This window comes from Rutilus rutilus, assembly GCF_951802725.1.
Source record: "Rutilus rutilus genome assembly, chromosome: 16".
NCBI classification, from domain to species: Eukaryota; Metazoa; Chordata; class Actinopteri; order Cypriniformes; family Leuciscidae; genus Rutilus; species Rutilus rutilus.
The window spans coordinates 1153165-1175842 of NC_140224.1; the positions used below are offsets into that span (position 1 = coordinate 1153165).

Genomic DNA, 22678 nt, shown 5'->3' on the forward strand with positions numbered 1-22678 from the left:
GTTCACTGTTAAAAAAAAAAAAAAAGTTGCTGCCTTAAATTTTCAAGTACAATCAACTTGGATGTTTAATTTCTTTCAACTTAAATGACATTAAACTGAAATATTTTAATTTAAAAAAATGTTCTTGAATCTTGTATAACTTTGCTTAAAATTTAATTAAATTCATCATATAAACATAATTTTTTACAGTGTTGTGTAGGGGGGGGGGGGGGGGGGGCAAGTTGTCACGTTTTACTCCAGTGAATATTTCCTACTTTGGATTTATGTTTGAAATGTAATTTCTATTTAGGCACATACATTAAAGTCTTTTGGAAAAAAGCATTTTGGATATTTGCACCGTTATTTCTCAGAACAAGAAATACTGTTTCTAGAAATACTAGCACTGTATGCAGTCTCACATGGGGGAAGTTATTATCATCACCCGCCATTAAATGGACTATATAAGGCTTCTCAGATCAATTTAAACAGTAAATCAGTTTGAAAAATAAAAATAGTTGGCAAAAATATAAAGTCATAATATAAATATGTAGATCATTTGTTTTACTTTAGACATGAACAATTTTCTCATTCCAACAATACTTGAATATAAGTTGCAGTTGACTGTCTATTAAATCATAATACAATAAACCTTGTTTTTTGTGTTTTAAATGCCCCTTATGTATGGCAATAACACAGTTAAATTATATAATGGACATGTATTGCATGCATTATTGATATGCCTTATGAAAGCCTGACGCAGTGAGTTACAGTCCGCCTCATCAAGCACATGTTGTTGAGTGGTTGTGTGTCATTGATTCATCAGTGTGTGTGTGTGTGTGTGTGTGTGTGTGACTTTACTGCCCTCTGCAGGACCGCAGTGCTGGTGCTTCCTCTGACGGCCTGTAGGGCTGATAATAGTGAACGGGGACTCAGGTTGATTGGGACACTTTTGGCACTGAGATGAATGAGGGAAAGTTTCCCAGTATTCCTCCTATATACGTCACTGGATGACTGGGATTAGGACATGCACACAGATTATATATTCTACTATTTTAAGGTGGGTATTACATTAAAACTTATATTGTTTAAAGCTTTCAAGAGGGCAGTTATAGAATATCACTGAAATAATGTCACAGCACAAGCTTTATTGTTTAAATCTGTATTTCGATTAAAGTTTGTTTCAGGTGAAGAATGTTGCATTAAATGCCCAGATTAAAAAAGCATGAAATAAAGGTTTTTTTAAGCGAGACTCAGTTTTGAGATCCTCCACACACACACTCTCACACACACATTTTCTCACAGACACACACACTCTCTCACTGAGTCTCACACACACATTTTCTCACAGATACAGACACACACACACACACACACACACACACACACACACACACACACTCACACACATTTTCTCACAGACACACACACTCTCTCTCTCTCTCTCTCACACACACACACACACACACACACACACACACACACACACACACACACACACACACACACACTCTCTCTCTCTCACACACACACACACACACACACACACACACACACACACACACATCTTCTTTCAGACAAGTGGAAATTAAACATCCAAATACACATTTAAGTGTTTCTTTTATTGCACTTTATCTCTTAGATTTCAATCTTTAAAGGCGTTGAGTTTGAGTCAGAAATCTCCACTTAGCAGCTTTACACACACTTTTATTCATATCTATTTTCTGAAAGTTTGTTCATACATCATTCGCCTGATTTATATAACATGATTTTATGAATAGACCAATTATGAACCTGGCTTCATGTATGCAAATGAGTGCATATTAAATTAGATAATGCCTAATTTAAATATTTAAACATAGCATTTAGGAAAACCTTTAATGAGCTGTGGAAGTACGGTGAGATCTATCATTTAAAGGGGTGGTATAATGCCCTTTTCACAAGATGTAAAATAAGTCTCTGATGTCCCCAGAGTGTGTGTGTGAAGTTTTAGCTCAAAATACCCCACAGATATTTTTATATAGCATGTTAAAATGGTGTCTGTCCCTTTAAATGCAAATGAGCTGCTGCTCCTGGCACAGTGGGCGGAGCTTCAAGAGATTGTGTGTGTGTGTGTGTGTGTGTGTGTGTGTGTGTGTGTGTGTGTGTGTGTGTGTGTGTGTGTGTGTGTGTGTGTGTGTGTGTGTGTGTGTGTGTGTGTGTGTGTGTGTGTGTGTGTGTGTGTGTGTGTGTGAATGTGTGTGTGTACCTGTTTTTCGCAGCTTCGTTTACCTTACACACACACGCACTGAAAATGTAAAAAACTTTTAGCCTTTTATGTTCAAACCGGAGTCAGACAAAGATGGAGAGACTCGAGAAGAAGAGACAACATGTAGAAGCAACAGGACATTTCTGAATGGAGAGTTGATGAATTTATGTAGCTGATGTGGAGTTATCTTCTAGTCATTGATTAGCATATTCTGTCATGATAATCTATAAATTCGCGGGGGGCGGGGTTTATGTAAATTTTAGGGTTAGTAGGGTTGTAGTCCTTAAAAAGACATTTCTGTAAAAGCAAATATCTCCCTTTGCTTTGAGCTTTGAGCGTCGTAACTTTGCAGATGTTGTTTATGCTCATACAGCAATATTACACACTAACTTAATTTAGAAAAGTGAAATCATAATCAACCACCCCTTTAAATCCTTCCTCTATTGACCTGTAGTGCCTTGCTATATTCTGTCTATCATGAGCAGATCCTCTATGGTCTACTTGAGCTGCTCGACGGCTCCGTCCCTCACGCCCGCGGACGCCACCGCGAAGAAGCATCCGGGCATCAGCGCGCGCGTCATCAGCGCGAGCCACGGGATCGGGTGCGCGAGCAGCACCTCGCGCTTCTGCCGGTTCACCGTCCTCTCGATCTCACGCGCCAGGCTACCGGGACTCACGCCGTGGGTGTTCAGCCAGCTGTAGATATCTGAAACACATCAGAGTGTTTGTGATGGCAAGAAATGGCAAAGCTACCAAACATGTGTCGCACTTTACCGCCTCAGAGGGGACCAATGGCATTTTGTTTTCAACTGCTTACACACAACATCCTTACTTCAGTAAATCACTAAATCACTGTCAGTGGCTTCATTCCAAAACACAGCCTTCATTTTTATTTCAGTTTTAGTTATTTTAGTACATAATTATGTTAAACTAAATGAAAATAAGACATATTTTGATAACTAGATGAAATAAAATGTCAAAACACACACACATTGTTGTCAAAACAAAATAACATTCAATTTACTAGAGGTTCTGACAAAATGTTAATTGCTGAAGTCTATTTAAAAATATATTTATTTGATTTGATTTAATTTAATAATTTTTTTTAAATCAGTTTGAGTGAATGATTCAATGACTCATAAACACTTGTTTCTTACTGGATGAATCAGTGTTTTTGAACGAATCTCTTGCTTGAATGATTCAATGACAAATACATTTTTATCAGTAACTTGTCGCCACCTACTGGTGTAACTGGTGTAAATAATAAAATGATCCTCTAATAAACATAAAAAGACAAATAATTGGGTCTAATCAATACCTATCAGAATTGAATACAATTAAACATTCTCTTGAATCGTCTGCTATCTATTTTATCGCTGAGCTTGTCGCAGTGCATTCTGGGATTGCATTTCTTCCAATTTGTTATAGATTAGATTAATGTTTTCCTGGCTGTTGATTGTTCAAAACCTGCCCAAATGATCTGAACATGATTTTTTTTTAGGCTCAAATTTTGTCATGTACCCTATTTTAGGGATTTGATTATTAAAAATTCTTCATTTATTTATTTTTCCAGTTTTTCATGATTTTATATATATATATATAAAATTACTATACATATTCATAATTTTCATTGAAGTATGCAGGAAAACGCATGTATATATATGAAGGGTTCAGATGCAAAAGCCTCTAAGTGCAGTCTGAAATTTTCTTCTAGAATGATCATTTTTATCAAGCTCGTATATTTAAGTTCAGTAATTTCACTTAAATGACAACTAATAGGTCATTTTCATTGCCATTTAAGTGAAATTACTGAACATAAATATACAGGCTTGATAAAAATGATCATTCTAGAAGAAAATTTCAGATGGCACTTTATGAACTCTTCATATATATACACACATTTTTTCCTGCATACTTAAATGAAAATCATGAATCACTTCTACCTGCAACACTCGTAATGATCCCTTATATTCCTGTTCACTGGGTTTTTGAAGGTGTGTAACCAACAGAAGGTGCGTGACTCAAACACTGTTCACTTTCAGCAAAGGTGCGTCAGGAACCAGGTGTACCCAAGGGTGTATGCCAGCATTCTTACTTTACAAACTGAACACCTAACTTCAGGTAATTGTATGTTCCTGCTGCTGCTCGACAGTGAGTCAGTGACGGATGCTTTACTCACAGGCCCAGAGGGGGTTGGTGGGCGTGGCTTTGGTGGGCGGGGCTTCGGTGGCCTCAGTGGGCGTGGCCTCGGCGGACGTGGCGTTAATGAAGGTGTGGCTGATGGTGCTGACGGAGATCCCGAACTCCTCCACCTCCGCTCTCAGACAGTCAAAGAACGCCTGGACCGCATGCTTGGAGGCAGCATCTTCAACACACATTTGAGCATTCTTTTTATTTTTATGGAATATTGCAGTGTTTATTATAAATGATTTATCTGTGCACATCATTAATGTTCTTGGTAATCTTGAATCAGAATAACAGCGACTTCTCTTCTCTGATGACGAGGGCGGGGCAACCTGTCACTCACATGAGATCCACCAATAGCAAACCACAACCATCCAATCAATTCCCCACAGACACAATCAAGCCCCGCCCACATTTGTTCTTGTTCCAGAAGCGTTTCACTCGAATATAGTTTTGAATGTGTTTTAATCAAGTTTTTAATGTTGTTTATGTGTATTAGTAGTGTTTTTAATGTGCTTTAAGTGTAAAATTCATAAGTCGACACCATTGCTGAGTATTTCCTCCTTAAAACTGCAGTGAACCAAAGACAGTCTCAAAAACACGCTTTGAAATCGCTGGTGTTTCTGACGTCACAAACTACCTTGTAACCAATCAGATCAACGTGTGATCGTCAACCAGTGGATCTCTGAGCTGAGTGAGTGAGTGGAGGCGGGGCTCATTTGCATATTCATAGAACCGCTTATACTAAATGAGGTAAGGGTGTTGAGTTACATTCAAGATATTTTAAGACATCAAGAATGTTTTTTCAAGGAAAAAACTTTTAAATATGTAATTTTGGTGATCAAAGATGAGTTTTAAAGGATAAAATGATTGCCTACAGGGGGACTTTAAGGAAAGACTCTACATGTAAACGGTGTTTCTGTGCAGTGACTCTTACAGCAGGTTCGGAATGGGAGAGCCAGTTTCCCTTGGATGCTGTTGACCAACACAAACTGACCCGTCCGTCTCGTGATCATCAACGGCAGGACGCCTGCAACAAAAACAAGCAGCTCTTTTTATCATCCTTTCCACCAGTAAACGCTGGCCACGTTCCTCGCTCTACACTGTAAAAAAAATTCAGTTAAATTTACGGTAAAAAAAACGGCAGCTGGTCAGAAATTTACCGTAAAAATACGATAGCAACATTTTAGGTTTTACAGACGTAACTTAAATTTACCGTATTTCACTATCTGATATAATGTTAATTTACCGACCTGTTGAAGTACTAATATCTGTTTTGTACCATTGTAATACTCTGACAATCACCAATCACAGTGGAGATGAGAGTCACATGATCAATCAAAGCTCATCACAAGCAGCTTTTCCACAAGAAAGTTAATATTAATATACAGAAGCTTCACAGTGTCATTCACACACACACTAAACACCATCATGCTGACACACATGAAATTAAAAAAATGACGTTCTTAATTCACTTCCAAAAACTGTAAATTTAACGGTATTTTACTGTAAAATTACATTACATGCATATGGTTAGATCGATCACAGTTATTCACCGTAAACTTTCTGTTAACCAATTAACAGTTTTTCACCGTAGCATTTCTACAGTCTTTTACCGTTAAAATCACGATCATGTTTTACCGTGTACCTTTGGCCAGCGTGATGGGCCCGAAGTAGTTGACGTCCATGACGGTCTTGTCCATCTCTAGGGAGAGATCCTGCACGGGTGCTTTGACCTTCATGCTGCTGTTGCAGATCAGCACATCCACACACCCGTAACACTCGCAGATCTCCGCGATCGAGTCCGAGAGGCTCTCCGTATCGCTGAAGTCCAGCAGAACCAGCTTCGGTGTGAAAGTCTGGGAACAGGGAGGATAGATAGAGTACCAGATTATCTTTGAATTGTGATAATCTTAGAATTATCTTTGGGGTCAGTAATATAAGAAATAAAACTTTCAATAACAAATTACATTTTAAAATATATTAAAATAGAAAACAGTTCAAAATATTTTACAATATTATCAATTGATCATAGAGACTTCAGAAGCAGCTTCTTTCAAAAACATAAAAAAATATTACCAACCCCAAACTTTTGTACTGTGATATATATATATATATACACTTGAATTACTTTTAAAATATATTTTAATTTATATGTAATTTTATTTATTATATATATTTAATTAATCGTATGTTTAATTAAATATATTAAGTTTACAACATACTGTATATATATATATAGAGAGAGAGAGAGAGAGAGAATTCAACAAACAACAAACTTAGTTCACAAAAGAAGAAAAAAAAATACAGTATATATATATATAAAAAACTTAAAAAATGAAAATACTTATTTTTGTAAATATTTATATATCTTTACTGGAGCAAAATTGTTTTCTGCTGTTCTTTGATCATATTAGCAGTGAGTGCTTTTAATGAATAATGTCTTTATACAATGCAGTCATAATTTAATAGGTTTTACTCTTTAATAGCGTTTGAAAGTGTAACCATTGCTCGTGGTAGTATGATTTTGGCAAAATAAATGTTCAACATGTTGTTTGTGATGCAGTGAAGAGGAACAGCGTTTCAAGAGACTGGTGGACATTCAGCTGTCAGGAAATCCTGCCATTGTTCATGACAGAGGAAGAAACGCTGACCGAGACACACAGTTTGAACTAGAAAAACCCTGAAAGTGAAGAGACTGCGTGATCAAAGTGAGAATGTGAAGCTGTTTCTGTGGTTCGGGTCTGAAGTTTAAGGGTTAGTTCACCCAAAAATGATTTACTCTCCCTCAAGTCATCCTAGGTGTATATGACATTCTCTCCATCATAAAAGTGCATCTGTCCATCATTAAAGTGCATCTGTCCATTATAAAAGTGCATCTGTCCATCATTAAAGTGCATCTGTCCATTATAAAAGTGCATCTGTCCATCATAAAAGTGCATCTATCCATCATTAAAGTGCATCTATCCATTATAAAAGTGCATCTGTCCATCATAAAAGTGCATCTATCCATCATAAAAGTGCATCTGTCCATCATAAAAGTGCATCTATCCATCATAAAAGTGCATCTGTCCATCATAAAAGTGCATCTATCCATCATAAAAGTGCATCTATCCATTATAAAAGTGCATCTATCCATCATAAAAGTGCATCTATCCATTATAAAAGTGCATCTATCCATTATAAAAGTGCATCTATCCATCATAAAAGTGCATCTATCCATTATAAAAGTGCATCTGTCCATCATAAAAGTGCATCTATCCATCATTAAAGTGCATCTATCCATTATAAAAGTGCATCTATCCATCATAAAAGTGCATCTGTCCATCATAAAAGTGCATCTGTCCATCATAAAAGTGCATCTATCCATCATAAAAGTGCATCTATCCATCATAAAAGTGCATCTGTCCAAAAGAAAGTGCATCTATCCATCATAAAAGTGCATCTGTCCGTCATAAAGTGCATCTGTCCGTCATAAAAGTGCATCTATCCATCATAAAAGTGCATCTGTCCGTCATAAAAGTGCATCTATCCATCATAAAAGTGCATCTGTCCGTCATAAAAGTGCATCTATCCATCATAAAGTGCTCCACAGGCTCCAGGGGTTAATAAAGGTCTTCTGAAGTGAAGCCATGCGTTTGTGTAAGAAAAATATCCATATTTAAAACTTTATTGACTAAAATAACTAACTTCCGGCCAAACGAACATACGGGTTCCACTTCAGTCTAAGCGCAACTTGGAAGAGCCAGGACATAATATAACTCTGATTGTGTTCGTCTGAAAGAAGAATGTCATATACACCTAGGATAACTTGAGGGAGAGTAAATCATGGGCTAATTTCATTTTTGGGTGAACTCTCCCTTTAAGACTGAGTTCTGTGCTGTACTTTATACTCACTTTACTGGGGTCTGATCCACTGCTCAGCGAATCGTACAGAGACTCGAGCTTGTCCCAGCTAGGCCCGCACAGAACCAGCCTCGCCCCGCCGGCGTGGAACAGTCGGGCACACTCTGAACAACAGCAACAAACAGACAATCAGAGGAGAAAACATGGAGAATACAGAGCACACACTCCAACACACTGAAGCCACGGGCTCCTCAGACAGCAACATAGTGTCGGCCCAGATCCGGCCCACATGTGGACTCCACGCGACCTGGGCCGGATCTGGGCCGACACTATGTTGCTGTCTGGGTCTAATTTACTTTAGATTTCAGATCCATGCATGCCTTACTTCTGTACGTAATATGATCACTGTCTGTCTGCCTGTTCATGTTATTATCCTGATTGTATATTTGTAACTGTCAGTATTATGTAAAGTGTCCTTGGGTTCTTGAAAGGTGCTATATAAAGAAAACGTATAATTATTTATTTATTTAAAGTCCCACTGAAGTGTCTTGTAATGCGCAGCTTTGATGCGTTGACGTAATTTCCACTGAAACAGGAAGCGAAGGCGGGACATATTGAATGGCTCCTCCCCCTTTTCAAACAGCCAATAGCGTTTAGTTTACCTCAGACTGACAGCACCATGGAAGCGAATCCGAGCGCTGATGATTCGTTGGATTCAATGTGAATAAATTCTAGCCATTTCATTTTTAACCAACGTACAGTTGGAAAACAGAATAAAACTCGAGTGTTTGAGCAACCGAACACACATCTCTAACCCATATTGCTCTGTGACGCGTCAACAGTCGCTTTGGTCAGGTGGTGTAGCATAGGGGGTGGAGCTTTAGATTCTAGAGAGCATTTGATTGGACAGAAGATGTGATGAGAAGCTGAAGTCTGCGGTGATCCATTAGCGGAAGTGAGAGACTGTAAGTTTTGAATGCTTATATCTCCTAAATGCGAATTTTATCATTGTCACTGTAAAAAATTTCTAACCTCCCTAACTCAAAATTTTCTAGTGACTGATAACATCTAAATTTTTCAATTGGCCCAAGTGAAAATCTGTCAATTTAATTTTATTATTTACAGAATTTCACTTGGGCCAATTGAAAAATTTAGATGTTATCAGTCACTAGAAAATTTTGAGTTAGGGAGGTTAGAAATTTTTTACAGTGCATTTATGCTAATAACTTTTGAACCATAAGGGCTAGAAACAAAATTTCCATCATGAAAATGTTTCCACCATTTTGAATCTTCAGATAAACCTTTTTTTTTTTAAATAAAACTGACTCAGATCATCTTCAGACCATGCTGGCACAAAGTTGTTAAAAGATTTTTAATAACCCAACCGTTACCGAATAACAAGCCAACGAATTTGACAATAATATCGCCAAATTGGATTCGAGGTCATATCTCTGCAACGCTTCAGCGTATTGAGACGAATATTGGTACATGTCATCATAAGCATGACCTGAGGCTACATGCATCGTTTCGGTACAGCGCCACCTACTGGTCAGGAGAAATTAAAAAAATTATATTTTTTCTAACTTTTTCTAACTCCCAGACTATCTGTCCGATTTTCACCAAAAATTGTCCCAGATCATCTTCAGACCATGCTGGCAAAAATGTATTAAAAGCTATTGACTAAATCGTTCTCAACTAACTCCAAGTCTGAGGCTGTAACTCTGCAACGCTTTTTCATATTGACACCAAACTTTGTGCATCAATGTCTGCTCACACTGACCATACAACATCAGTTGGGAGACAATACATGAGCAATATATTTGTTACAGTGCTTAATAAATGCTTTAGAAGTGTCTTTAACTGTTAGTTCGTGGTAACTAATGTAGTTAACTGATGTTAACAAACGGAAACCTTTAAAAGTAGATGCTAAAGATACAGAAAGAATGGAGGATGAGCAAAAACATGATAAAGGTGTTATCTGCTCGTTTCTTGTGTGTGTGTGTGTGTGTGTGTGTGTGTGTGTGTGTGTGTGTGTGTGTGTGTGTGTGTGTGTGTGTGTGTGTGTGTGTGTGTGTGTGTGGACTCTTATCAGTCCAGTGCTTTGTGTGGTCTGCTCTCTCTGATAATCTGAAACCGCTCTCTTTCAGGTCTTTGCTCTCTGTCCTGTACAGTTGCATAAACTTAAAGCCCCTGTTTCTAAAGAAGTTTGACCAACTAGCAGAGATAAGAGGAAATCAGTCTCACTTTTCCAATGCAAATTAGACCGATCGACCTTTTTATGTAACGTACTTTAAAAAGAAACAAATGCACACTATCACACTGTATAGAACATTGTGAACACAAGCTTACTCTAAATAACATGCTTTGATCACAAGACTTGGAACACTTTATAAAAACTTCAATATCATAATAACTTGCATAAAAACATTAACAAAAAATATCGAATTGTTACAAATGCCACTTTATGACCAAAAACGACAAACAATGTAGCATTAAAAAAGCATGTTCAGTTACGAGACATGATAAACAATGGTGTTTGTTGTCACTGATGCTGACATGCCTTGTGCATTTATGACATTTGTGAAACACAACATTTTCTGTGAATAACTAAAGGCTTTGAATATTGTGCACAAGTCATACACGCTACTTTTCATTGCTTTTTCAGTGGTTATTTGCCATTTTTAAAGACTGAAACTCTATGCTCACTGCATGGTTTTATTGCACAGAAAATATATCTCCAAAAGATATTATAAAACATTCTGTATATAACTCTTATATTGTCCACCGTCAAAGGAGATGTGACGATCTCAGTCACCATTCACTGCAGTGTAGTCAATTAATTTAATTGAAATCAGTCATTTTCAGTCAAAATCAGTCAAAAACACCCTTTTTGGACTCTTTACTTTCAGGAGTAGCGAATCAGAACCATCAAAAGTCCGGTTTATACTGGCTTTGTTTAATTTTGCGGCGAATAAGTGAGAGCACTAATGAAGCATTACCACTCCCCATCCCGGACACTGCGTCTGTGATCACCACCACTTTGTTCCGCACTGTGGACTTGGACATGAAGCGCAGGACCTCGTTGTAGACGTAGTAGACCCCTGCGAACAGGACGATCAGCAGCGGCAGGACCATCACAGACGGGACACCCATCTTCTGCAGGACGACAACACACTCCTCAACGCATGCATGGCTTTAGCAACGTTAGAATATGGATAGGCCAATATGTGGAACATAAAAGGTTTCCATGTTTGATTTGCAGAATTGACAACTGTATATTATTTATTTGTACTCCAGATCATCTTAATGTATATTTCTCAGAATTGTATACTTTGGTATATCATGATTATGATTATTATTTATGATGACACACTAAGACAAAAGGTCATAAAAGTCATGACTTTTATCATATAATCATGACATAAAAATTATAACTTAGACAATTATGGCATATAAAAGTCTAAATTATGACATAAAAAACTAAGGTAGTTAATAATGTTAACTAATGAACCTTATTGTAAAGTGTTCCCACTAAAGTTAATGGCTTTTCGTTTCTGTTTCATGAGCATTAATATATTAACAACACAATTCTGCATGTTGACCAAGTGCCAAACATGAAATACTTTTGTTTTGAGAAATGATTGTTAACAATCACAAAAAGCTGAACAGTGTGTGTATATACAGTAACATGTGTCAGTATTAGTACAGTGTGTCTGAGGACATGCTCTATAAATATCACACTGACACACAGAAGAAGCTCATATTTGGACATGCATGAAGAGAATAGATGTTCCTCGTCGCTGCATGCCGTGATTTAACCAACAAGTTGCATTTTAACAGAACATTTCCCAGTGGAACACAAGCAGAGTCACAGACTGAAATGCTGAGATATATAGAGTGTCAAACGCAGGAAGCCTCGCAGGCCACCGTAATCTGAGTTATTTCCAGTGTACTTACAGTGTGCGTAAAGAGTTAAGCCAGTGCTCAGTGTAAATGTGTGTTGTTTTCCGTTTAAACAGACTCAAGCCTGTCGTCCTCCGTTCATTCAGCCGGGAACCTCGTCCGCAGGATCACGGCTCTTTTAATAGCTCGTGTGTGTGTGTGTGTGTGTGTGTGTGTGTGAGAACACTGGAGGCATGTGGAGAGGCATGCAGTCCATCACACACACCACTGACTGCATGTAGAAACACATTATTTCAAGCTGTCCTTCAGTAGAAACATTTACTTACTAGGGTTATGGTTAGGAGTTTGGTTTAGGGTTAGTTGTGCTACTTTTTTTTTAATTGATAAACCATAAAATATTGTTAAATGAATATATATATATTTTCCATATATATCTTGAATGGAACTCAAGAAAGATCAAACCATTTTAAAAAGAAATTAATGTTCAGTTTAATGAGTTTTTGTGGATGTGAAAATGCATGCATCAAATACTTTAATAAGAAATATTTAATCAAATATTACATTGTATTGAAATGACTGATGTGTTATCTGCAAAGATGAAGCTTTGCAAAAATGTTTTGTCTCTGTGCCTTTATACAATATAAATGGTTTCCATTTTTTATTTGCATAATTGTATATTATTTTTTCTTTTTTACTCCAGATCCCATCTTAATGTATATCTGAATTTAACACATTGGTAAATAATAATTATGACACACTAAGACATAATTATGAGACAAAAAGTTGACATTAGCTACAGGTATGACTTAAAAAGTCATAATCATGACAGAAATTGTCATGGTAAGCCAAATTTATGAGACAAAAAGTAGAAATTATAACTTAAATAGTCCTAATTATAACATAAAAAGTAAAAATTATATAATGCACAGTCAATATTATGAGACAAAATTCGATATTAGCTACAGGTATGACTTAAAGTCAATCATGATATATAAAGGTCGAAATTATGACAAAAAATTATGAGACAAAAAGTCATAATTATGACAATCTAAATTATATAATGCCTAATGCTGGCATAATTATGAGAAATTATGACTTAAAGTCAATTATGCACAAAGGTCAAAATGATGTCACAAAAAGTAGAAAGTATGACTTAAAAAGTCTTAATTATGACAAAAAGTCGAAATTATGACTTGCTAAGTAATATGACTTGTAATGTATTATTATGACAAGTCATATTACGAGATAAAAAGTGAAATTATGACATAAAAAGTCAAAATTATGAAATACTAAGTTATTATGAGAAAAAAAAGTCGACTTAAAAAGTCATAATTATCACATTTGAAAGTCGAAACTATGACTTAAATAGTCCTAATTATCACATTTGAAAGTAAAAAAATATATACAATGCAAAGTAAAAATTATGAGACAACATCTCGAAATGATGTCTTAAAAAGTCAATTTTGACTTATAAAAGTCGAAATTATGACAAAAAGTAAAAGAGTAATTATTGTCAAAATAGACTTGCTAAGTTATATCAAATTGTCTCTGGTTATATTCATGAGATGAAAAGTGAAATTATGACAAAATAAAAAGCCCTAATTTAGACAGTTTCTGATTTTTTTAAAATTCACATATTTAGGATTGTCATAATTTCAACGGTTTCCTCATACATTAAATGTTGATGTCATTATCATGACTTCTGTGCGCTTTTGAGGGAAAAGTCCTCCATGCTCACTCAGTAGTGGCCACAGGGTGGACATCTCGAGATCAGTCCTGCTCTCGCGCTCCGAACTCTCGCGAGATCAGAAGAAATTCCAGCAGCGGCTCGCGACCTCCCTCCATTGGGAAAGCTCGAGCGCGGCTGAGGGGAGAGAAAACAGACCCTGTTCGCCCTGGAAAACCCTTTAAACCAGGCGTTTATCGCAGACCATGGAGCCGTAACGTCTGAGAGAGGACATGTACGGAACCGGAGGAGGATAAAATGTCAGGTTCACCGAACAGAGGGATTTTTAAAGCTCCGCTAAACGAGCAACGGGAGAGGCTTGATTAGCGAGCTAACGTTAACTGACGCTAACTAACGTTAAACTTCGAGCCGGAGAGAGAAATTGCCTTTGGGATTAAAAACCAGGATATACCTCCAGTTTTTCCGTTATTTTTCATCACCTCCTAGAAGATCCAGTTAAATTTTCCCTGAGGAACACGTGAAATAATCGCTTTGTTTACCGCTTGCACAATTCCAGCATTGATTCGCGCAGAAATGAGATTAGAGAGTCGCTTTGTGAGGCAGGCCATGAACTCAACCACATCATTAACTAGAGATCTGCTTATATAACGTGAAACTACACACATTCTGCTGCTGCTGTTGGACTAGTCAGCAAAGAAAGGAGATATCCAGGTGTAAAAAAGCTGCTGATCATGTTTTGCATGTCAAGAATCGGATGAAAGAGCATCGGGATTATTACGGTCTTCTGCCTCCTCCTTTTCGCTGTTGGGATCTTGAGACGCGCACAAATAGAGGAATACGATGTCGAGCGCGAAGGAAAACACGTGTAGGAAATTTCAAGCGAACATTTTCAACAAAAGCAAGTGTCAGAACTGCTTCAAGCCTCGAGAACTGCATCTGCTGACGGACCAGGATCTCAATCAGGTGTGAACGCGCTTCAGTCACTCGCTTCACTTCGAATTCATTCTGTGAACAAGCGAATTATGGAAGCCCGTGTTAGAAAATAGTTGATAATCATGATAAAAAAGGTGAAATTATGATATACTACGTTATGATTTATAGGAGATGAAAATACGAAATCGAATTTTTTTTCCCTATTTCAATTTTATTCTCATAATCTATGGCAGTAAAAATATGACTTAGTATGTCAATTTAGATTTGTCATAACTGTCATAATTAGATGAAAATTCGAAATGATTAACGTTACATGGGAAATCGAAATTCACATAAATTGAATTTATGATTTATCTTAATTTCAACTTTATTCTCTTAACTGTGACTTAATCCTAATTGTGATTTAGTAAGTCATAATTTTGACTATTATCTCTCAATTATTATGACTCATAATATCATCTCAGAATTATGATTTGTCAATTTCGACTATTATTTGACTACTTATAGCCTTTTGATTTGTTTCTTATGTGGCAGAAATCGGGTTCCATACAAAAGTGAAAATGTTGATTTGGTAAAATGCAGTTTGTTCTGCAGTGATCATGTTTGCAGTGAAGCTGATTATTGATTGTCATCAGCTGACAGCGCTTTATTGATCAGTTTGCAGTGACCACTAATCAGCCTTTTGCAAAATCAACAACCCGTTTTGTTTAGAAAGGGTTTGCCCTGTTAACATGAGCTAGTGTGCCGTGACAGGGATTGCGACAAGGCTTTTTACTGTAAGGGAAAATACATGATTTATTTATCTAATATATTTATTTAGTCTACTTGAGTGTTCTGTTGTGGCTTGGAACGTTTGGAACATTGGATTGGCCAATCAGGAGCCAGCAGAGCTCCACTCCTGAGTTCTGATTGGTCAGAAACACGAAAGTCGCTTATTTTCTACATAAAACATTTCTGTTATGTCAGGAACTATATCTTCTAGTGAATTAATCAATTAATTTAGACATAGAGATAGTAAAGTTTTTAATTAAAATGTGTTTAATATTTGTGTATTTAGTAACGATATATAACGAATATAACCATCCAAATGGTTTTGTTTCCATTTTGCAAATTAAGTTGTTTCAACATTTCAGCTTTTTAAGACCGTTTAGAATTGCGTGTCAACTCAACAAGGTGAATACTTTCACCTTTTTTTTGTCTGGTGAAAGAAATACATAAATTAAGCAGAAAGCCAAAATATTAAAGTCACAGATGTATATTGACTGAGTAATCCAGGGTCAAAATGACCATTTCCACCTGAGATTTAGAGCCAAATTACAGGGATCTAAAACATCCAGAAAGATGACCGCATCATATTATTATTTCTACACAGAGATTGTTGTGTTTTTTGCAATTCTTCTGATAGAGGGAAACAAGATACACACATTTATTCTTCAGACATTCCTCTTTAAGTGCTGTAAGTATCAGCTGGTGCAAAGCGAGACAGATTTGGTTTGCGAAGTTTCTGAAGTTTGGTTGATTTGACACAGAATGATCCAATTAAATGATGTTTCAATGTTGAAACTGTTCAGACGACCACTAGCGACTGCTGTAATCGCCACTGCACACACACACACACACACACACACACACACCACATTAATTACAACTATATTCACAATAACGCTTCTTAAACGATCTACCACTCAACACACACACTTTGGTCATTGACTGTCCATTAACTGTGTGTGTGTGTGTGTGTTCAGTAAATCCTCCAGTTGAGTGGAAAAGAGGAAACTTTTAATTAAGCCAAGGGTTGTTATAATAACTAGCGTTTGTCAGGATTACAAGCACTTTATGACTTTGCTGTTGGAGATTGTGAAATAATTGGCCATCTCGATTCTCCACACGTGTTTAGATGTGTGTGTGTGTGTGTGTGTGTGTGAGATGAACTGACGTTGGAGTTCATTTGACCATATTTCCATATTTAGCTCTTGAAAGAGAATGATGAGAGGAAAAGTTTCAGACCAAAAGGGTCTTGTGTGTGTGTGTGTGTGTGTGTGTGTGTGTGTGTGTGTGTGTGTTTTAATTGATCCCATACTCGTCAAGTGACGTCAGCATCCTCCAGCGTGTGTGTGTTGTGGTTTGAGTGAGATTACCAGCGGTTAACCCTTTCATAAGTCATTGTTATGGATTACATCACTCGCTAATCTCGCTAAGATGACTTTACGGTCTTAAACGCTTTATAGCTCTGATATTGTGTAACGTGTCAGTTTATCATTTCTTTATTTTTGTTTTGCCACCGTATTATCAGATTAGACACTGACCGTGAGTTAGACCGAGTACGTCCTCCATTATCTTCACATTAATGGATTTTCACCCAAAAGCTTGCAAACTTTAGTCCACTCAATCAGAGCTTCAACGTTCATGAAGAGATTGTGAAATAAATCCATGCGAATCGAGCCGTTTAATCTTTATATGGATGAACAGGTTTAATTCAGGCTTTTATTCACATAAAACAAATACAGAGTCAAACCAGAAATTATTCAGACACCGGATATCATTTTTGATATGTTTTTCACTAGTGTGATCAGGACACTATAGCTCATTAATGTAAGTGAGGAGAGCAGAATAAAGTAAACTGTGACATATTATACCCAAAGATTCTTCATACAGTGTAAAATTAATACAAATTTGGGACCAGAAATGATTGGGACACTTTGAGCTGATCATGTTTTGCTGAAGTGTGTTTTCTTTAATTGCTAATGCTCTTTTTACACACAGACTGAACAAAATGAAGCATTGCTTGGTGATTGGTTGAGCTAAACTGGTATTATCTAATTGTGTAGTTAAATTTAACAGCTGACAGATATTCAACATAATTCATGTGTGAGACAGTCTAACAGAAGGACGGACAAAACCAGTCAAATATCAACTGAGTTCTGCTCATATTTTATTACCATTTTCTAAACTATAGCGAATAAACTGATAATGTGAGGAATGTTGAAGGAGTCTGAATACATGTTGGTTTGACTGTATTTGGTCAACAGAACCAGTGAGGTTGGAAGTGATCTAATAGTGACATCAGAAACATGTTTCAGGTGTGCCGTAATCAGATATTCTGTCACCAGCAAAGCAGAATATTCCCATCTCAATTAGTTTGCATCCATTTTGCCAAGAATGATTCAACCTTTCAAGCTGTTTGCCTCATTCTGTCGATTGGTGAATAACTGTCATCATAGTTTATCTTCTTAGTTTTCCAAATGGAGAGATAGTGCCACTCAATCAGCCGAAACGTTGATCATTGTGAATCTATAATCAGGGTTCCCACGGGTCCTTGAAATCCTCGAAAGTTTGTGAATATGAAAAAAAAGGCCCTTGAAAGTGCTTGAATTTATTTTGTGCAAGAAGTTTTCTGGAAAAAATTCCATATGATTCCCTCCGATCCGCTAATGTGTTATTTCCGCCAACACTTCGTGGCCTGTGCGCACTAGCTTGCGCATTTACGTTAGTTACGCATGTTTACGTGTTACGTTAAGTGTTTGCCGCGTGAGGTACTTTGTGTTGTGCGTTGCCATGATGTTCACGCGCGCAAAACTGTAACAATGTATCTTACAAGGTATGTAACCTTGCTCTCACTTGAAGTGTGTCCCACATTAAGTACTTGAGTTTGAGGGTATTGGAAGTCCTTGAAAGCTCCTTGAATGTGAAGTTAACCGAGGAGTGGGAACCCTGGGTATAATGTATATGCTAAAAATCAGAAGTTAGTTGGCTAATCTGTTCCTCTCCATCTCTCGCAGAGGAAGTGTGACCGTATACGTTGATGTTTGAGCCGAGCGGCTCCTGTGAGGGAATGTTGGCAGCGCACCGCCGGTGACGCACCCGGGGGGGAAATGCTCTCAAAATACTGTAATTTTCACTGACTTGTTTCTTAAAGTATGTTCAGTCTCGACTTCTCTCAGGCGAGACTCCATCTATACGCACACCGGATCTGTTTTCCGTTAGACATCTCCCATGGCAAACTGTGGTAGTGACGGTCATCTTTCTAATAACTTAATCACAAATAGTTGCATTATATTTATAGCATAATAATATATCCACTGCCGTTTAAAGGTTTGGGATTGGTACGATTTTTTATGTTTTTAAAAGAAGTCTCTTTTGCTCACCAAAGCTGCATTTATTTCATTAAAAAATATATATATAATGAAATATTATTATTATTATTTCTATGTGAATATATTGTAAAGTGTAATTTATTCTTGTGATCAAAGCTGAATGTTCAGCATCATTACTCCAGTCTTCAGTGTCACATGATCCTTCACAGATCACTCTAATATGATGATTTGATGATCAAGAAACATTTATGATTATTATTAATGTTGAAAACAGTAATGTACAATTATTTGTTCAGGATTCTTTGATGTATAGAAAGTTCAAAAGAACAGCTTTTATCTGAAATAGAAATATTTTTGTAACATTAGTAAAAAGTTTGGGGTCAGAAAGAATTAGTTTTTTGGGGGGAAGAAATAAAAGAAATCAATACTCGGATGCATTAAATTTATCAAAAGTGACAGTAAAGACAAAAGAGTCTATTTCAAATAAATGGAAAAAAAACAAAACAAACTTTCTATTCATTAAAGAAGCATTAAATATCTTCAGCGTGAAGGTGGATCTGGTCAATATTGCTTTGTCCTGTCATGCAACACTTCCTCATGATTTAATATCCACTCATTACTGCCTGAAGGCACTGAGGCTGGAGAACGCCATCAGACAGACGAGATTGAATGGCATTTGGCTTTTTTTTAAGCTATACAAAATCCTCGTCACACATGAATATTTTTAAAAAAGGACTTATTTTATCAAGCGTTTGATTGGGTCTGAGAACTGCGAGTGATGGGTTGTATGATTTTCTGATGTTGTATCTTAGAGTTATTTACTCTTCATGGACAGCACTTTGGTCCACTCTAATGGCTTTGAAAGTGCGTTATAAAGTTGAGTTGAGTACAGGACCAAATTTATATTGGAATATTATTTAAAAAAGCAAAAGCGTCTTCAGAAGCTCAAATGCAGAAATTGAAATGCTATAATATAAATCCAGCTGCCTACATTTTTACTTCAGTGTCCAGCCCACATGTTAAAAATCTAAAGTTGTGATTCTCATGCAGTGACTGTTCTCTGTATAAATAAAGATGATACTATTTTTAGTTAAAGCTGTATTTTGTTGTTTTATTAACTAGTGGTCGACCGATTAATCGGTCGGCCGATTGATCGGCCGATTTTTTGCATTTTTTAACATAATCGGCATCGGCCAATATCCAGTATATCAAGCCGATTATTAGGCGGGCGCATCTGTGGGCAGCCTAGTGTTGTTGTTGTTGTGGAACACGTGTTCGACGCACGCTGCGCCTAGAGTCATTCTCCAGCAGAGTGAGCAGACCTCATCCAGTGCCTAAGGAAGGAGCTAAGTTCCTTGGAGAAAACTCCTTTATATTTAATTAAAACCTTTTGATATGTTACTGCCAGCTACGAGAAAAAAATATGAACAGGCGACATGACGTTCGGCTACTTTGGATATTGATAGCGTAGTTGAGGTTGCATTAGCACAGCAGAAGGGTTGCTATCATGTCACAATAAGTAAGCAAGAATTTTGCAATTACAGACAGAGAATCTGAGACTTTTATTTGTTCTGTTTTGTGTGTCTTATATTTTAGAGGGTTACTCAATGCAGAGAAATAAGTAATAAAAAAAGTGACTAACGCACTATAGGTTAGTGAAGGACTGGCTTTGCTTTGCTAGCGTCATCATCGCTAGGGTTGGGTAGCTACAGACAGACCCGGTGCTAATACGGCACTGGTGCCTTAACGACCGTTATTTACCGGACCGAATATCAGTGCGGATTTCTGTGCTTCATTTCGGTGCTACTGTTATGCCTGTGCTTCTCTTGGATGCTCTGAAAACGGACGTTAGAAACATGACGCTAGTCAGCAGCTAACTTTCATACCGTTAGCTTGTAGCTGGATTAAACACGGTTAAAATGCTGGCCAAACAGTGTAATGTGTGACTGTATTTCACTGTAGACTAGGGGTGGAACGGTACATGTATTCGTATTGAACTGAAACGGTACGGGCGTCACGGTTCAGTGTATAAATTAACACGGAGAATACATGGTATAAAAATAAATAAAACTCGCGTGCAAAATGAATTCATGTAATGCGGAACGTACTGTTAGATACGCGGGTTCTTTGGGGACACCTAATCTGTAGCTCCGCTTTAGCTCTGAAGCAGACTGCGATGTAACGATGGCAATGCTGGAATATGGTGTGTGTGAGAGAGGAAGAGGGAGAGAGGGGCGCGGGCGCGATAGAAAAGTCTCGCGCGCGCGCGCGTGTGTGTGTGTGTGTGGCGCGGATGCGATCAAACAGTGGAAACATAAAAACATACTCAGTAATTTTGTTTATAGCCTAGCCTACAAGACATCATTCAAACTGCAAAGTGTTTAAATTACTGTTAATTAAAATTTTAAGGAATTTTTTTTTATTAATCTGAAATGTAGCAAATTAATTAATTCAGGTACAATTACCAAACATATCTCAAGGTCTTTTTGTCTTTTGTACAAGTGCAGATTGGTCAAGTGTTCAATAAATGTTTTTGTTGAGAAATCTTGTCTATCTTAAGTAATTATTTGTGTTACATTTTATCTTTCAAATAGAGGTTAAAAACAAGCACATAATCGGCCCAAATAAATCGGCTGGATTAATCGGCCATCGGCCCACCCGGATTTCAAAAGATCGGTATCGGCATCGGCCTGAAAAAAACCATATCGGTCGACCTCTATTATTAACATTAATGACACAGACAACGTGCAGAGTTAGAGTGCTTCGCCTTCTGGGAATATAGTTCCCAGTGTGTGTACGGTTAGAAGACGGCTGTGTCTCATGTGTCCTTGTTATTCGTACACGCTGTGACTATACACATCACAACATGTAAATAGGAAAATGTTGGCGTTATTTTGTCACTTATCGGGAGCGGTATGCTAGCTGGAGCCGTTTACCTCCAGTCTTTGTGCTAAGCTAGGCTAGCGGTGGGTGCGTCAGACAGAGTTACGGTGTGGCGAACAAATGAGTCCTACTGAAGAGATGAGTCCGAGCTTAGGACCCTAGTAGTATGCCTGATCTAAATCTGCTCTCGCGATAACTTGTAGCTAACGAGACCGCGCAATTTAAAAATACTTCTGTTATTGTGTCACGAAATGTAGTTTTAAGAGTTTTTCAGTCGAGAATGTAGTTGTTTGAAGCTCAAATATGTTTTTTTGTTTATACAGATAGCGCCTGTTCTTTAGTCAAGGCTAGTATAAGGTAAAGCTCAGCTAGCACGATCATCGGATAATGTTAGCTGTATGCTACTATCTAAGCTAACTAAAAAAAACACACTAACAACGAGAAATGTTTAACTTCACAATCTATAGCTTCGGTTAAATACTAGTATATGAAACGTATAAGTTTAAATACATTAATGACTCGTTATAACGTAGTACGTCTTCTATAATAAAGTGATTTTGTATGATTTGTAACCAGGCACTAAAGCGATTACCCATAAAGCGTGCTTTGAACCAATCGGATTGCTTGGGTCATAAGCTCGGACTCATCTCTTCAATCGGACTCATTTGTTCACCACAGCGGCACGCACGGAGATGAGAAGGGTGTGTGTGGACTCATCTAACTCTGGGGGATACGGGGAATAAGGGAATATCCCACGCGTGCCGAACCGTGCAGATCACGATCAACTGAGACCCGTTGCACCGCTAATATAAATCCAGCTGCCTACATTTTGTGTAACACTTCCTCAAGTTTTAATTTTCATACAATTTCCATAAACAGCAGCTAAATGAGAAAGCTTGTAGTATTTGGCTGTTTTTTAAAGCT

The 22678-nt window shown here is 37.3% G+C and overlaps 2 protein-coding genes across 8 annotated transcripts in view; one reads left to right on the forward strand and one right to left on the reverse strand.

Moving 5' to 3' along the window:
• Positions 1-2029: 2029 nt before the first annotated feature.
• Positions 2030-12423, reverse strand: dhrs7cb (dehydrogenase/reductase (SDR family) member 7Cb). Of its 2 annotated transcripts, none has more exons than XM_084433579.1 (7): positions 12212-12423; positions 11254-11410; positions 8306-8418; positions 6057-6267; positions 5346-5438; positions 4404-4589; positions 2030-2930 (listed from the first exon to the last, which is right to left on the reverse strand). In XM_084433579.1, exons 2-7 carry the CDS (start codon positions 11405-11407, stop codon positions 2722-2724), a joined length of 966 nt encoding a protein of 321 aa, XP_084289705.1. In that variant the 5' UTR covers positions 11408-11410; positions 12212-12423; the 3' UTR covers positions 2030-2721. The 2 variants fall into 2 exon arrangements, with proteins under 2 accessions (XP_084289705.1, XP_084289706.1); XM_084433580.1 differs by having other exon boundaries at positions 11254-11407; positions 12212-12297.
• A 1522-nt stretch (positions 12424-13945) lies between these two features.
• The window catches only part of LOC311306450 (myosin phosphatase Rho interacting protein), a 70734-nt gene continuing 62001 nt past the window's right edge, over positions 13946-22678 (forward strand). For all 6 annotated transcript variants that reach the window (XM_084434848.1, XM_084434851.1, XM_084434849.1 and 3 more), the window contains exon 1: positions 13946-14807. In XM_084434848.1, the coding sequence (XP_084290974.1) occupies positions 14685-14807 (123 nt within the window). In that variant the 5' untranslated portion in view covers positions 13946-14684. The remainder of the gene's footprint in view (positions 14808-22678) is intronic.